General features: G+C 36.8%; 1 protein-coding gene across 4 annotated transcripts in view; it reads left to right on the top strand.

Annotated features, from left to right (window-relative positions):
• The window catches only part of AQR (aquarius intron-binding spliceosomal factor), a 54046-nt gene that overhangs the window by 13299 nt on the left and 25440 nt on the right, over positions 1–15307 (top strand). For all 4 annotated transcript variants that reach the window (XM_080344623.1, XM_080344624.1, XM_080344626.1 and 1 more), the window contains 11 exons: positions 268–384; positions 1293–1406; positions 2448–2551; positions 2833–2935; positions 4009–4129; positions 5978–6119; positions 6748–6926; positions 8763–8930; positions 9365–9534; positions 13090–13331; positions 15012–15158. In XM_080344623.1, the coding sequence (XP_080200749.1) occupies positions 268–384; positions 1293–1406; positions 2448–2551; positions 2833–2935; positions 4009–4129; positions 5978–6119; positions 6748–6926; positions 8763–8930; positions 9365–9534; positions 13090–13331; positions 15012–15158 (1607 nt within the window). The remainder of the gene's footprint in view (positions 1–267; positions 385–1292; positions 1407–2447; positions 2552–2832; positions 2936–4008; positions 4130–5977; positions 6120–6747; positions 6927–8762; positions 8931–9364; positions 9535–13089; positions 13332–15011; positions 15159–15307) is intronic.

Genomic DNA, 15307 nt, shown 5'->3' with positions numbered 1-15307 from the left:
TTTTATTACTGGCAGGATGCTGTCTCACTAATGGCAAGTTTGTGTGGTGCTCCCAGTCCTATAAAAGGCTGTGTTCACAGCAGCCTACCTGTATAAACCCAGTGTCTTGGCATACATACCTCCTGCTTTAATATGAGAACCTCTGTTAAGATATTAGATATGTAAATAAGTGTGCAGCAGTCTATCTTGAAATGGAAAATTAGGAGAAAATGGGATTTCTTACATTTTGAAGAATTGCTTGTGCTAACCTGAGGTTGTTTACTGCAGGCGTTGCTTCCCACCCGACGCTGGTTTAATACAGTGTTGGATGACTCCCATCTTGTTGTTCACTGTTACCTGTCCAGCCTTGCTAAAAGAGAGAAGGAGGGTCACCTCTTCTGCCAGGTGAGATACAAAGTTGTTGAAAATAACTTTTTCATTCTGATGCAGTTCTGAATACTGCAATTGTTTTGTCTTATATTTGTGTATTAAGACAAGTTTTTTATCAGTGTTTCTGATGTTTATTTAATTCCTTCGGACAGTAGTTCTTTCTTGCCTGGACCTCTCTCTGTGACTGCTCTTGCATTTCTGGCTCTGTTTATTAACAGTTCTTAGAAGTACAACCTGGGAAACAGTGCAGCTTCTGGCGTGCCATACACCATGTATAGCAGAAGTTGTTGCCAGTGCATTCTTCTTTGCTTTGTTTTGACCTCAGACTGTTCTACAGCTGTTTTTCACTACTGTCCTTCAGTTTACTCATAGACAGTATGTTGGTTTTTATGGCAGGATCTGAATATCTCTCCCCTTTCCTGCCTCTCAGCTGCTTTTTCTGCTGCCTACTGTCCACCATCTCAGGCATTTGTTCAGTTTCTGTGAGGGTCAGTATTGATGAAACACAAATGCAGAAACACATCTGAATAATTTTCTTCTTTTGAGTTAAATAATCTCATTGAAAGGTAGGATGAATTCCAGAGCTGGTATCAGAGAGGGCAGGAGCAAGCCATAAGTTGGGTTTAGTATTTTGGTGAACTTCTGGCTAGGTCACCTTAGTGCAATTAGTTTCAGTTTCAAGTCCTAGTAGGTAAAGGAAACCACATTGGTTGTGGGCAGTGGTGTAATTTCTATGGCTGTGAGGTACCTAAACAAAATTATTTTGTGCATCAACCAAGAATAAAATTTAGGTATCATTCCTTAGTCCATTTCTTCAAGAATTTTGAGGAGCTCTAGTTTTTGCACATTGTCCAGACTTGTTCTCTTAAATTACGTTTTTGTTTATGGTAAGATGTCTCTAATTTGTATGCATGATGTCTCAGCTTTTAGATATGCTTAAATTCTACACTGGCTTTGAAATCAATGATCAGACTGGAAATGCTTTGACAGAGAATGAGATGACAACGATTCACTATGACAGAATTACTTCTTTACAGGTATGCAGATGATGAAGTGCTTATGGGAGAGAAAAGATTTGGTTTTGCTGATTTAGTCTAATTTGCATCTAGAATAACTGTTATTTCCCAAAGAATCACAGAATGTTAGGGATTGGAAGGAACCTCAAGAGATCATCTAGTCCAATCCCCCCACTGGAGCAGGAACTTGCACTGCAGTATGAGTTGGGGCAGAAGACAATTGATAACTTGGCACGATGTTTGATGTCATTCTCTGCTGCCTTCTGCTAATGGTGTGGATTTGCATAACCATTATGGTGTGTACCTGGGAGCTTGGAGGATCCAAAAACTGTGACACATCATAAGTTAAAGAAAACCTCTTATTTTCCTATTGAGTTACAGTAGTAGTTTTAACTTGACTTTCTATACCATGTTGAAGACATTAACACTTCAGTGTTATGTATGTGACTATAACTAAATAATATGCTCTAGCAAAACACCACCACTTTTGATTTGATATTGTCAAATTGAGATGAACTGCTCCCATTAAATCTGTTCAGAAGGAAAAACTAAGTGCTGTTGAAACTCATGATTGTGCAGTAGGTGGCATCATTTCTTCAAGATCAGTACACACACAGTAGCAATAGTGGTCTTATGTACATAAGAGACAAAATAAAAATTCACGTTACTTGTCATATAGTTACACTTTTCAGAATTTTTGCCATCAGTTTTAACAACAAAATTCAAGGAAACATGGTTAAATTAAACTTGTTCCATGCTTTTCTTAGTTGTCTGCAAAGCTGCGTGTCTGTTCTGTTGTGTTTTAGTTTAGTGACAGAACACATGCTCATAAGAGGGTGTATAAAAAAGATACTGTGTTGGAAGTATAGGATTAACAAATAGGTAGTGCCATCTAAGAAAAACTGAGATTTCACTTGTTATTTATTTGTATCCTGGTAGTGTCCATGGAGTGATATGTTTCATGAATCAGATGAAGCTGTGATTTTATATAAATACTTAGATTGTTATTAAATTGTTTCATTAATATGCTTAAATTCAGTTTCTGGCCTGGGTCTTTTGTAGAGAACAGCATTTGCGCATTTTCCGGAGTTATATGACTTTGCACTCTCAAATGTAGCTACAGTAGATACTCGTGATTCGTTGGTGAAGTTATTTGGACCCCTAAAGTAAGTGATCAGAATGAAATTTCACATTACATTGAAATTCTCTGTCTTAGTATGTTTTAATTTAACAAATTTCTGGCCTTTTTCCTTCTGACTTGTCATGGTGCATTTTCATCTGCTGACACAGGAAGATAGGAAGAGTTTATAGTGAAGTACTAGAATTCCAGTGAAAGAAAAATATTATTTTCCTTTTTTCTAATGAAAAGAAAAAAAGCTATGGTAGGTGCTTTCTCAAGTTCCAGTGTTAAGTGACTCAAGTGTCCATTTTACCTCCTGCCACGCAGCTCAAACACCCTCCACCAGGTCGCATCGCACCTCTGCCTGCTGCCGCCCCTGCCTGCTGGGGAGGACTCCACGTACGACAAGGACTTTCTGCTGGAGCTGCTGGTAAAACCAGAATGAATATTTTATTTTTTCTAACTCAAAATACAGCTAAATCTAGCAACTACACTGTAGTAAAGCAGCCATTTAAGACCTTTTGCTGAACCACCTATGAACCGCAGCATTGTTATAGGTGAAACGGGATACAAAGATGGGGTTTAAAACCATATAAATTAAGTATTTGAAAATGTTTATTTATAAATGTAGTTTCCCTGTGTGTATTTTGTGTAATTGTAAAGGTCAATAAGCAGAGTCTCAGAAGTAGTTTTGAGTTCTTCTGGAAAAGTTGATATTCTTTATGTAGTAACTTGTTTTCCCCTTTAAGAACAAAAAGTCTGCCAAAGTATGTGTAGACATTCAGTACCTGTTTAGTTCCTCAAGCCCATCTGAAATACCATTTGATGCACATAATCGTTTTTTGGCTATTGAGGGTTTAGCAGTAGTACTGTAGACTTCTACTCTGATATTAGAATGGCATAGCTGATTTTTGAAGTCTTTTTCATAGGTGTATTTTGTGTTACAAAAAGATCACATAATTTCCTAAGGTTTAGATGGTAATAATATGATGCTTATGGATGCCATGGGGAGATGGGGAGTTACCTGTTCTGATGAGATATCACAGTATTGGATTGATTTTTTTGTTGTTGTTGTTCTTTCTCCCTCCCCCCCCCGCCTCCCAGTGAGGAAATTGGCTGGTGCTGAATGAGCAGAGTTAGTTGGCTATTGACCGTATGTTTAATGGAAAGCAAAATAACTTTTATTTGAAGTTGGTTCTCTGCTAAGCCTTGACTAAATATTTTCAGTTCTGTTGTGCTATTTTTGGCCTACTGAGTGGCCGAATGATTGTTTGACTTTAGTACTATAACCAATAGTTGAACTATGTGTTTGTTCGTCTTCTACTGTCACTGTGTGCATTTAGTTGTATTTAATTAAAAAACACAAAACAAACCCAAAACTTACTAAAACAGAGCAAATGGTGAGTGACCACTGGAAATCACATGGATTAATGTGTATATTTCAAAAATAGCTTTATTATCCCTTTTAGACTTACGGAAATTTAAAATGTGTCTTTTGTTTAGGTTTCCCGTCATGAGCGACGAATATCTCAAATTCAGCAACTCAACCAGATGCCTCTTTATCCAACAGAGAAAATTATTTGGGATGAAAATATTGTACCAACTGAGTATTATTCTGGAGAAGGTATGATTAGTAGTTCAGTAAATGCTGAGCAGGACAGTAAATGCTGCAAAAAAAGCAGCTTTGATGTCTGTGTTCATTCTGTCCTTGAAACTTATATGCAGTACTTTGGCATATTACAGTATGTTAGAATAAGGTCAGCTTTTTATTTTTAAGTTGTGAATCGGGAACTCTGAGATGAAATTGTTAGCAAATTTATAGTGGATTTAAAGAAAAATCCAAAAGCCTTTGTTTACATAAAGACATTTATTTGCTTATAATCTGGGTAACAGATGTGCTGTACCAGCAGCTGTGGCACAGGTAGTTACTGTGAGGTGAAACAGGTTGTAAACATGCAGCAGAAAAGCTGTTGTCTGCTTTGCTCTGAAGTATATTCGAGAAAGCCTTGTCAAAAATGAAAAGAAAAAAGAGTGGTGATGGGAGAAAATTAACACTAATTATCTTTTTTATTTCAAGGTAGAAGTGTAGATGTAATTACTGAAAGTTGGTGTGGCAACAGTGGTTGCTAGTGGAAACATTTCCTTCTTCTGTGGCGAACTCTTTTGCTATTATTATCTGTGTATTGATAGCACTGTTGTGAAGCATTTCTGTTGCTGTCAGACTGTTAAGAAGTATTTTTCTATTTTACTTCTCTTGGTTTCAGTTTACATTTTCTCTTTTTAATCTACATGTATTCTCCAGCACTGATTTCAAACAAGACAGTTTTGTTTTTGTAGGGGGGGGTTTTTGTGTTCTTAAAAGTAATTAAATTGTTTTTTGATGAAACTTAATAAAAAGTAATTACTCCCATCTTTCTTGGGCTAATTGTTTCCATTTTATTTAAAAAATTAGGCAAGAAAAATATCTGTCTCATGCTGTACAGCCTTAAAGAGCTGTTGCTTCGGGCCCTGCCCTTTGTGCATATAACCAGCTTTACAGACAGAATTTGTCACTTGGTGTTGGGAAATGTGTTAAAGTATTTTATCACCATGAGGCTTTCCAGAATAGAAATTACTGTGTTCTATCACCTTTCTTCACTGCCATTGTATCTGGTGCATATGAAAGCCAATATGTAGTACATATACCAGTAAATGGTTTCAAGGATAGTATTGCAAATTACAAGAGCCTGATTCTTTCCAGGGTCTTAAGCATGGGTTTCAAACTGGAACATTAGTCTGATAATGTTAAATGAGAGAATGTTTATTCTAGAAAATTTGCATCTAAGACTATCCTAAAGCCATGCAAGCTTTAGGACCCATCTAAGAGTTTTAATACCCCTTGTTTAGTATATCTAATCTTACCATGTTTTTGTTCTAATTAAAAAAAAATCTATAATCAGTAAAAAACTTTTGAGGAAAGTCATGTATTAAAATTTGATTTCTTGGCTTAAAACTTTTTTCTACATTGATGGTTTTGGTAGGTTCTAATAAACATAAAGGATTGGAATTGGAGAATTGTTGGATGAGTGTTTTTTATTAGTTAATGAGCCTTTTTCATAATTATGTTATGCTAGCTTAATTGTTGCATTCCCAAAGTACCATTACTTTGCCCTGCATTTGATTTTTATAAAATGAGTTTTGTTGTAGTCTGAATACAGGGAAGGATTCAGTCTTTAAATAGTTCACTGTGTTACTGCCAGAAGGGTGGAAATTCCTTTAATCTTGTAGAGGCTCATTCACAGAAAAACTGAAAAAGTCTGCTTTTTAATAGCATATATTTATAAAAGGAGTAGTTCTTAGAATCTCCCAGGATAACAACTGTGGCAGTTTTAGAATAACATGTATGTATTTGAATTTGTAGCACCAGTATATTAATTAATCTTCTCTTTGTTTATCCATCAAATACCTCTTCCTTTTCACTTTTCCCCCTTAGGCTGTCTCGCACTTCCCAAATTGAATCTACAGTTTCTGACTCTTCATGACTACCTGCTGAGGAACTTCAACCTCTTCCGCTTAGAATCCACCTATGAAATCAGACAAGACATTGAAGATAGTGTCAGTAGGATGAAACCATGGTAATATTTATTAACTGATGCAAACCAGTCAGTTCAACAAGGTGTTGCCATCCTGTGGGATGAGTTAAGGGTGTCTTGATATGTATCCCTGTAGACGTGTTAAAACAGTATGCTGGATGCTGCCAACTAACGTTTGTGGTGTTAAGACAGATGAGTTAGATTTCTGAAAGTAGTGAGCCTTGGCTGACATTACAAAATCTGGAAAATTACCACCCACTCTTCTGATTTATAAGAGGTGTTACTGAGTAGTCTTGAGCCTGCCACTTTCCACATTTTAATCTTCTTTAGATTTCAAGGGATCATTTGGTGTGCTATCTCTTATACTCAGTAGCTGCTTTTTGTTATCTTTTTTCTCTGTGAGTTTTTGGGGATTTTTTAAAACAATGCTAGTGTAAGCTGCCTTCGTTTCTTGAAATATAAATCAATTTGTGTTATGCTTCAGTTCTAAAATGCAAGATTAGGTGAATCTATTTCAGTAGCATTTAAGATTTAGACTTCTGCTTTTGTCTTAGAGCTAGCTGTGAGGTAAATTGTTTCACAGTTTAAAAAAAACTGAATATTTGATCAGATAATGACTAACAAAACTTTGGTGTTTGGGGGTTTTTGTTGATTGTGTTGGTTTTTTTAGGTTATCGGAATATGGAGGTGTGGTCTTTGGTGGATGGGCAAGGATGGCACAACCCATTGTCTCTTTCACAGTGGTGGAGGTGGCAAAGCCCAATATTGGTGAAAACTGGCCCATGCGAGTACGAGCAGATGTTACGGTTAATTTGAATGTCCGAGATAGCATCAAAGATGAATGGGAAGGTACTTGTGTTCTTTGAAATAAGGTGCTCGAAATAGGTGCTAATCAAAATACACTTTGCTGTGATCTTATTTGTAAGAAAGAGTGGTTTTTTTAATCCAAGATGCAGATTTGCCAGTCTTAATACACTGTTTAAAAGTCAGTTACTCACATTTCAGGTCTAAGTAGTTTATACTTTCCTAAAATGAAGATGAAAACTATTAAAGTATTTACACATCCTTTGGGAGCAGAATGTTTGCTATTTCAGACTGATGTCATTCAGTTTGTAACTGTAAAATTCTGCCTTTCCCTGGGAACGTGGAAAAGTAACTTAGCATTTTAAATTAATATGCATGCTAATAATGTCACGTTGGAAAAGTAATGGGGAATGTGTTATCTCTCTCATATACAACTGGAGAGAACACATTTTGATATAATTCAAAGCAGTGCATTTTAGTAGTTTTCGGTATATTTGAATGTTGTTAGGAAGTGCTGACTGTACTATATACTGTTTTTTAAAAGTATCCACAGGTGACACCTTTGCTTGGGGAACTGAACTTTAGTTTACCATGTTGGCAAGTGGCATAGAAGCATGTACATGTACTTGTATTATCAGTAAATATCACTCTCTTCTTTTGTTAGAGAAACCTGTTAAATGTGCTGGAGCTGTATAGTGTGATTACAAGTCACGTAGCACAAATGCTAAAGCTGGATTGCATGATAAATAAGCAGATACAAGTTTGGGAATGTTGATTTCTATTGAAGTAGAAAAGCTAGGAGAATGGCAGCAGACTTCACTATACTGAAGGTAGCTATATAATGGTGCACCTAGCTTTTTAAATACTAGAACAAGCTCTGTGATTTGAAAAGCAGTAAGGCTTTAACTTAAAACTGAGGTGAAGAATATTGCCTGGCATAACAGGGCTTGATTAAACAGCTTTAGGTTGGGTAATATCTGGTGAGTAATAAGAAATCATTTTTCTCTTATGAAAATTACAGCATGTGTTTACTAAATTTTGAAGGTGTCTTAGACCCTGAGAATCTGTAGGTATATTGGAGAAAAAGGATTAGTGTTCAAAATTATGCTAGTGAGTTGGAGAAATTGTATTTTAAAAGTAGGGTGTAATTAAATAGGGATGAATATTAGGATACTAAACTTAAGTAAGAACAAGTCACTGCACACATCTGTTAGGGAAATATCTTGTTAGGCAGGAACTCTGCAGAATGAAAAGACTCCGAGGTCACCATCGCGCAAAAGCAAATGTGACTCTACAACAATATGTTACTGCTGAGGGAAAAACACTCAACTAAGCCATACTGGGATTTATAAACTGGAATGTAGCATGGAAAACAAGTAACTCAGTTAAGTGACTTTTTAATGGGTTGGAAGTAATAACTTTGTTTAGGATTTCATGCCCAGTTCTAGGCACTGCACTTAAATTGTGGTTAAAAAAAAAAAATTAAAAATTGAATGTTGGTCCAGAAGAAGGCAGTGAGAATGACATGCTTCTGAAATAACACTGGAAATATCTAGGTTGTGTAACCTGAGTAAGATTATTGGGAGAATAATAGTTTTGAAATAAATAACTTTGTCATGAAAAAAGCAGTAAAATTTCTCCTTTTCATGTCTAAAGTTCTAGCAGATATTGGTGTGCAAGATTAGTGGCAAATATGACAATATCCTTGGTTCTGTAACCTCTAAGTTAAAGGCATATTTTGAAACAGAACACATTATTCTCTAAACAGGTGGGGCTTTGTTTAAAGGGAATTTTTATGTGTTCCATTGTATTCCAATATTGTGTAGTGGAAAAGGAAGAAGGCATTCAATAAAATCACTGAATGATCTTTTTTGGAATCAGGTCTGCGTAAACACGATGTCTGCTTTTTGATTACTGTACGTCCCACGCAACCTTATGGCACCAAGTTCGACCGACGACGACCTTTTGTTGAGCAAACTGGTCTGGTGTATGTCAGAGGCTGTGAAATCCAGGGCATGTTGGATGAGAAAGGACGTGTTATTGAAGAAGGTTTGAAAGACTTCTTTTCTTTTTTTCCCCTCTTTTCTTTTTTTTTTTTTTTTTTTTTTAATTAACAGCCTAGTCATTGACTTGCTTCTCTTTTAAGTAATGCTCATTGAATTCATTATCTACTAGAAAAAAGAAACCAATTTCATAAGTAGTCCGAAGATAGGTTAACCAGTTTCCTCTGGTAAAATCTGATGTAATTCCATTAATTACATAAATACAGTATATTTTGGTTTTAGGAATAGAATAGCTTATATTGAAAATCTCTATTAGAAATTGGATGAAAACATGAAATAAGAGTGTTTGTAATGCCATGCAGAAATTAGTTTAATAATTTGTCTAAATTTCATTTCCGAAACATCTATGCATCACTTACTTGACTTACAATACTTTTAGCCCTGCTTCAAATTCTAATATTATTGTTTCATTGTGGGCAGGACCTGAACCCAAACCACGACTTAAAGGGGACTGCAGAACATACAGAGTATTTCTGGACCCAAACCAGTATCAACAAGACATGACCAATACAATCCAAAATGGAGCAGAAGATGTTTATGAGACATTTAATATAATAATGAGAAGAAAACCAAAAGAAAACAATTTTAAGGTAAGGTACTGCTCATTGACTCTTAGAATAAGAGTTTGTCTGAATATGTCAGCTGTACTGAGATGTTAATTTTAGATGCATGTAGTTAGACTTTTTAGGTGGCATTGGATCACTTCAGGAATTTTGAGCCTGTCAGCTGATGGTAACTTCCCCCTGCAGATAGGTGTTGAAGTAACTGAAAATCACAGCACTCCTACTTCACCTGAGTGTATAATAAAACATTACTTTGTAATTTCAGTCTCTTAACAGGTAGCCTGCAGATTATTTGTATTTGGCCTTTTGAGTCAAGGGAGTATGTGGGACATTTTTGTTACTTGATGTAATAGTGGACTGTAGGATAAGGAGGAGTCACTAGTCAAAAGGTGAAAATCAGAGAAACCTGTTAGTTTTTGGGAGCATCACTGGATCAGTGTCTTAGTAGGCTTTGGAGAGTGTCAGGTGAGATTTTGGTAGCTCTCACAGAGATTGTACACTAACTGAAGCTCTGTAGATTGAATGGTGCTTTGTTTTTTTTCCTACCCTAATAGTTTTTACACAGTTGTAGTGCATGATTCTTTGGCATTTTGCTTCCTTTGGTATTCACTGTGAGCCTTCATGAAATTTGGTTAGAGTTCAAAATAAACCTGTTGCTAATGCATTACAGTACTGTTTGTTGCCTATAAGTAAGGTTAAAATTATGCACACTATTTCAATTCAGTTTTACATATGAATCCAGCAAATGTTGTTTTTCAGGGGGCTTATCAATAACTTAGCTTTCATTACCCTCTGTTAAAGCAAGAGGAGGAATGTTTTTTAGGCAAAATTGAAATGTATATTTGAGTTTCTAGAATTGTGAATTGACATAAACTTAATTTTGACCAAGTGGTCCGTGTTGCCAGTAGTAAATCTGGACAAGCTTGAGAAGTGAGCCCATGTGAACCTCAGGAGGTTCAACAAGGCCTAGCGCAAGGTCCTACACCTGGGTAGGGGCAACACCCAGTATCAACACAGGCTGAGGGATGAAGGGATTGAGAAGAGCCCTGCAGAGAAGGACTTGGGGGTACTGGTAGATGAAAAGCTAGATATGAGCCTACTGTGTGCTCTCGCAGCCCAGAAGGCCAACTGTACCCTGGGCTGCATATAAAGCAGCATGGCCAGCAGGTTGAGGGAGGAGATTCTGCCCCTTTGCTCTGGTGAGGCCCCACAGTACTCCATCCAGCTCTGGAGCCATCAGTACAGGAAAGACATGGATCTGTTGGAGAGAGTCCAGAGGAGGCCACAAAAATGGTCAGAAGGCTGGAACACCCCTTCTGTGAGGATAGGCTCACAGGCTGAGTTGGGGTTGTTCAGCCTGCAGAAGAGAAGGCTACAGGGAGACCTTATTGTGGCCTCTCAGTACTTAAAGGGGCTCATAAGGAAAATGGGAACAGATGTTTTAGCAGGGCTTGTAGGGGTAGGACAAGAGGTAATGGTTTTAAACTAAAGGAGGGGAGATTGAGGCTAGATGTAAGGAAGAAATTTTTTATTATGAGGGTGGTGAAACACTGGAAGACTTTGCCCCAGGGAAGCTGTGGATGCTGCATCAACGTAAATACTCAGGGCTAGGCTGGACAGGAGTCTGAGCAACCTGATCTAGTTGAAAATGTTCCTGGTCATTGCAGAGGGTTAGGACTAGATGACCTTTAAGGTCCATTCCAACCCAAACCACTCTGTGATTCTATGATTTAGCCTCAACAGTGCTGAGCAGAGAGGAAGAAGCACCTCCTTTGACTTTCTGGCAGCTTCCTAATGCAGCACAAGATACTGTTGGCTTTTTTCCTATAAGGGTGCGTAATTTTGTGTGCCTGAAAATATTTCTTGTATGTATGCTCAGTTTCTTTGCATTAGATCATTTAGACCTTTGAATCTTTAATATTCCTTGGATTTCCCATTATGAAAATGCAACATGAACAAAAACTGCCTGCCTTTTGGTGCCTTAAAATCATGCGTTGCATAATTGAAGTGAATTTCATTCTAAAGGATTCTGCAGCAAGTTCTGTACTGATGGATAAAATGTGCAGCAGGAAGACTTTCACTTTTTATTTTCTATATCTAGAATGGTGCCTCTGGTGTGGACCAGTAGCTTGTGGTCTGCACAGACCATTCTGGTGCCATCCAGCTGTGGATTAGTATACTGGAGGCACTTCACAGAGAGATCTTTATAACTTTATGTTAAAAAACCCTAACAGAACTGATAGGTAATGTTGTGTGTCTGTGGCAGGTTCATTTTACATTATAAGCACAAGTTCTCTCTGCCAAAGCCCATCCGTGTACTGACACTATAGAGGTTTTTTTTTTTTTTATTTGCATATGCATGCACTTTCATGTGGTCAGAAGGAAACTGCTGCCATGAATATTTAAGTTTGCTCAGGATTGCTGTTAGATGTGTGTAGCTTTCAAATTTGTACTGTGTACTTGGCAGCTAATTTACCGGCAAATCAAAATTAAAACCATTCTATGTTGGGTTTTTCTTAAGTCTCATACATTCCTTTGTCAATACAAACTAAGATATTTCCAGATTTATCACATCACTACCAGTTTAGACACAAACATTTCATGTCATCTGTAAGCCTTTCAAACTTGAGCTGGATAGAAGAAAACAAGCTATTTCTGTGGTTAGTGTTGATAGTGTATTGAGCAGATAGAAGGCAGCTTGAATTTTTAAGCTGAGCTTGTAGGAGAGAACACTTGTTCAGTCTTAGTAAATTAAGCAGATGTGGAATTGCAAATACAGCACATTTGCTGGAGGTGGCACCACTACATCAGTCAGCAGTGTTAGTTCTTATAAGAAATAAATCTTTCTATATTTACATATATAGATGTTACTTTTGAAAAGCCGAAGCAAAGTTTTTGTGATGTAAACACAGCACATCTGTTGTTAGGGACATGTTTCTTAAACTTTCCTCTGAGAAATTTGTCATCTTGATTTAGGAACACTACCTGAAGAAGTCATGTTTTCAGATTTATTTGTGCTTTTTTTTAGCACAAATGTCTTATGCTATGCTTAATATACATTTAAGCCAGAAACTCTTGTTTTATATTTGCAACATAAATATAAATATTATTAGTTAATGTGGGACTAGTCCATCACTGTATCTTGGGCCTCTGAAGTAGTTGCAGGACCTTCAGGCTTTAGAAGTTAAGTGCTGGACCTATGTGGTCCCACAGGTCACATACTAAAATCTTCATAAGACCAAGAGCAAGAAGAAATTTACTACATGCATTGGAAAATCAAAGGGAGAGGAGGTTTCTGGAGTCGTTTGTAGGCGTCAGGTAAGTTTCTTTGAGCCATCCTCTTTATTATAAAATGAAGCTGAGCTGAGAGTATGCTTTGTGTCACAGTGATATTTGATAATGCCAGCTGTATTATCTCACGCAGGTTCACTTCTTCCCACAACAAGATATTTGCCTTTCCAGACCTTCCTGTACAAGGACTGACATCTTAAAAGAGTCTTGATTAGTCTTGAGCATGTCACATTTTCTTGGTAAAAAGTCAATCTCTCCAGTCATATTTTTCCTTTTTTTCTTATTTTGCAGGCTGTTCTGGAGACTATTAGGAACCTGATGAACACAGATTGTGTGGTTCCTGACTGGCTGCATGACATCATTCTCGGATATGGAGACCCAAGTAGTGCACATTATTCAAAAATGCCAAATCAGATTGCAACTCTGGATTTTAACGACACTTTCCTGTCCATTGATCACTTAAAAGCTAGCTTTCCTGGATACCATATTAAAGTGACTGTTAACAATCCACTTCTGCAAATACCCCCCTTCAGGTGACCTCAAAATTTCAAGTATTCCTTGTCTGGTATTCTTGCTTATCTGTGTTGTCAGGTGAAGTTGGGTTCAATAGTTGAAGGCATGTGCTCTTTCTTTTAAGAAAAGATGTTAATATGTTCATATTAAGATTTAGGTAGTTTTACAGCGGACTTGACTGTACTACAGTTAGGCTCAGGATCAGCTTCTGCTCTATTCTGTACAAAAATGCATCAGAGCATTGCTTGTAGATCAACCTGTTGAATAGAGAGAAAGCAACAGTAGGAGTTAGAATCAAGACACGTAGTATTAACTTCTGTATTATAGTATCTAGCCTCCTCAAGTTCAGTTTGAAGGTTTTTATTAATAATTACATGGTTTCCTTACGTGTCTTATTAAGCTAAGAACAGCAATTTCAACATCAGTTAAAATTTGAGCTTTTGAATGCACCATGCAATCAAAATAAAGAATTAAGTCTGGAATCCCATATTGTTTATTTTATTTTAGAAACTTGTTTCTGAAATAGTATGCCTACCTTTGTGACCACTAAATGAGATTTACACGTGTTTTTTCAGTGGTGCTGTTGTCTAGCATTTTTAGAATTGACAGTTCTGTCCCTCCTGATGAACCTCCTTGGACTTCGACATCTGAGTTTCACAGTGCATAGTGCTGGAGAATAGTTCATTTAGATGGACTGAAGAAACTATGTTTCTTTCCGCTTACAAGTTAATGAGAATTGAAATGTTTCCTTTTGAAGGGGAATATGTTTGACTGGGGAAGGAAGAGACTTACCCTCTGTACCAGTCAGCTCTGATCCTGACTAAATTGAATCTTGAAGAGCAGGGAAGTAATCTGCCATGCTCTTTTTTTTTGAAACACTGAATGCAGAATATATGTGGAGAAGGCACTAAGACTATATAATGATAAAAAAATAGTCCAAAGGTATTAAGACCAGATACCATGCACAGAGTCCCTTGATAAACTAGTGTTCATCTTCAGTTCATAGATTAAAATACGGATATTCCTCTTTATGAAGATCTATTGCTCTTCCTACTTCTGCATTTGCCGTGTAAAGAGTCCAAGAGATTATTGCTGTTAAAGATGTCTGCATTGTTGTCTCAAGATAATTGAATAGCCATTGGAATTCCTTCACCATGGTTTGTTTCTGAATTGAAGTAGGGAAGCATGCTAACATATGACACAAAGGGCTATACAAAAATTGAAATGGGAAGATAAAAGGCTTCATGTGTTGGAGCAGTTCAGAACGTTGATATATCTTGTGTAGAAGAAAAAAAGTGCATCAGTTCTAGAATAAAATGAAGTTATTGCTGCTGAACAGACAGTGCCGGTGGCTTTCTTATAATAACTTTCCTCCTGTCCCTTCCATTTTCATTTATGAGCTCTTTGCCTTCAGTGTTTTTCCAGCTGGCTTTCAGGACTGCTTCTGGCTTTTCAAGCTATGTAAAGAGCGCTTTCGACATACTTTTTGTCAAACATGCTTTCTTAAAATCAACTTTGTCAATTTATTTGTTGCTCCTTTTCCTTATTGTCATTAATACTTTGTTGCTTGCAATTCTTGTTTCCATATTGTGTGGAAGTTTCTCTTTATGGTAACAAAAAAATCCTTCTGTATAAACTTTTAAGACAGTCTGGTGCCATAGTGAATGTGTTGAAGTATAATCTTAAATTATGTGTTACAGGATAACTTTCCCAATAAAAGGAGGTAAAGGAAAGAAAAGAAAAGAGGAGGATGAGAATGGAGAAAAACCTGAAGAAACTAAAACTCTGATTGTAGAGCCTCATGTCATTCCGAACAGGGGACCATATCCATATAATCAGCCAAAACGGTAATAAATGGCTGAGAATTTATTTAAAATGGTAACAAATGCATAGCAGTTCATTTTCAGAAACACTTAAAAATAGTATCATTGATTATAAACAAAATATCATTTTGCTTTCATTACCAAAAGAGGATTGAGTATGAGACTGTTTTGTT

The sequence above is a fragment of the Nesoenas mayeri genome (assembly GCF_963082525.1).
Source record: "Nesoenas mayeri genome assembly, chromosome: 5".
NCBI classification, from domain to species: Eukaryota; Metazoa; Chordata; class Aves; order Columbiformes; family Columbidae; genus Nesoenas; species Nesoenas mayeri.
This window is presented reverse-complemented; position numbering and strand designations above follow the sequence as displayed.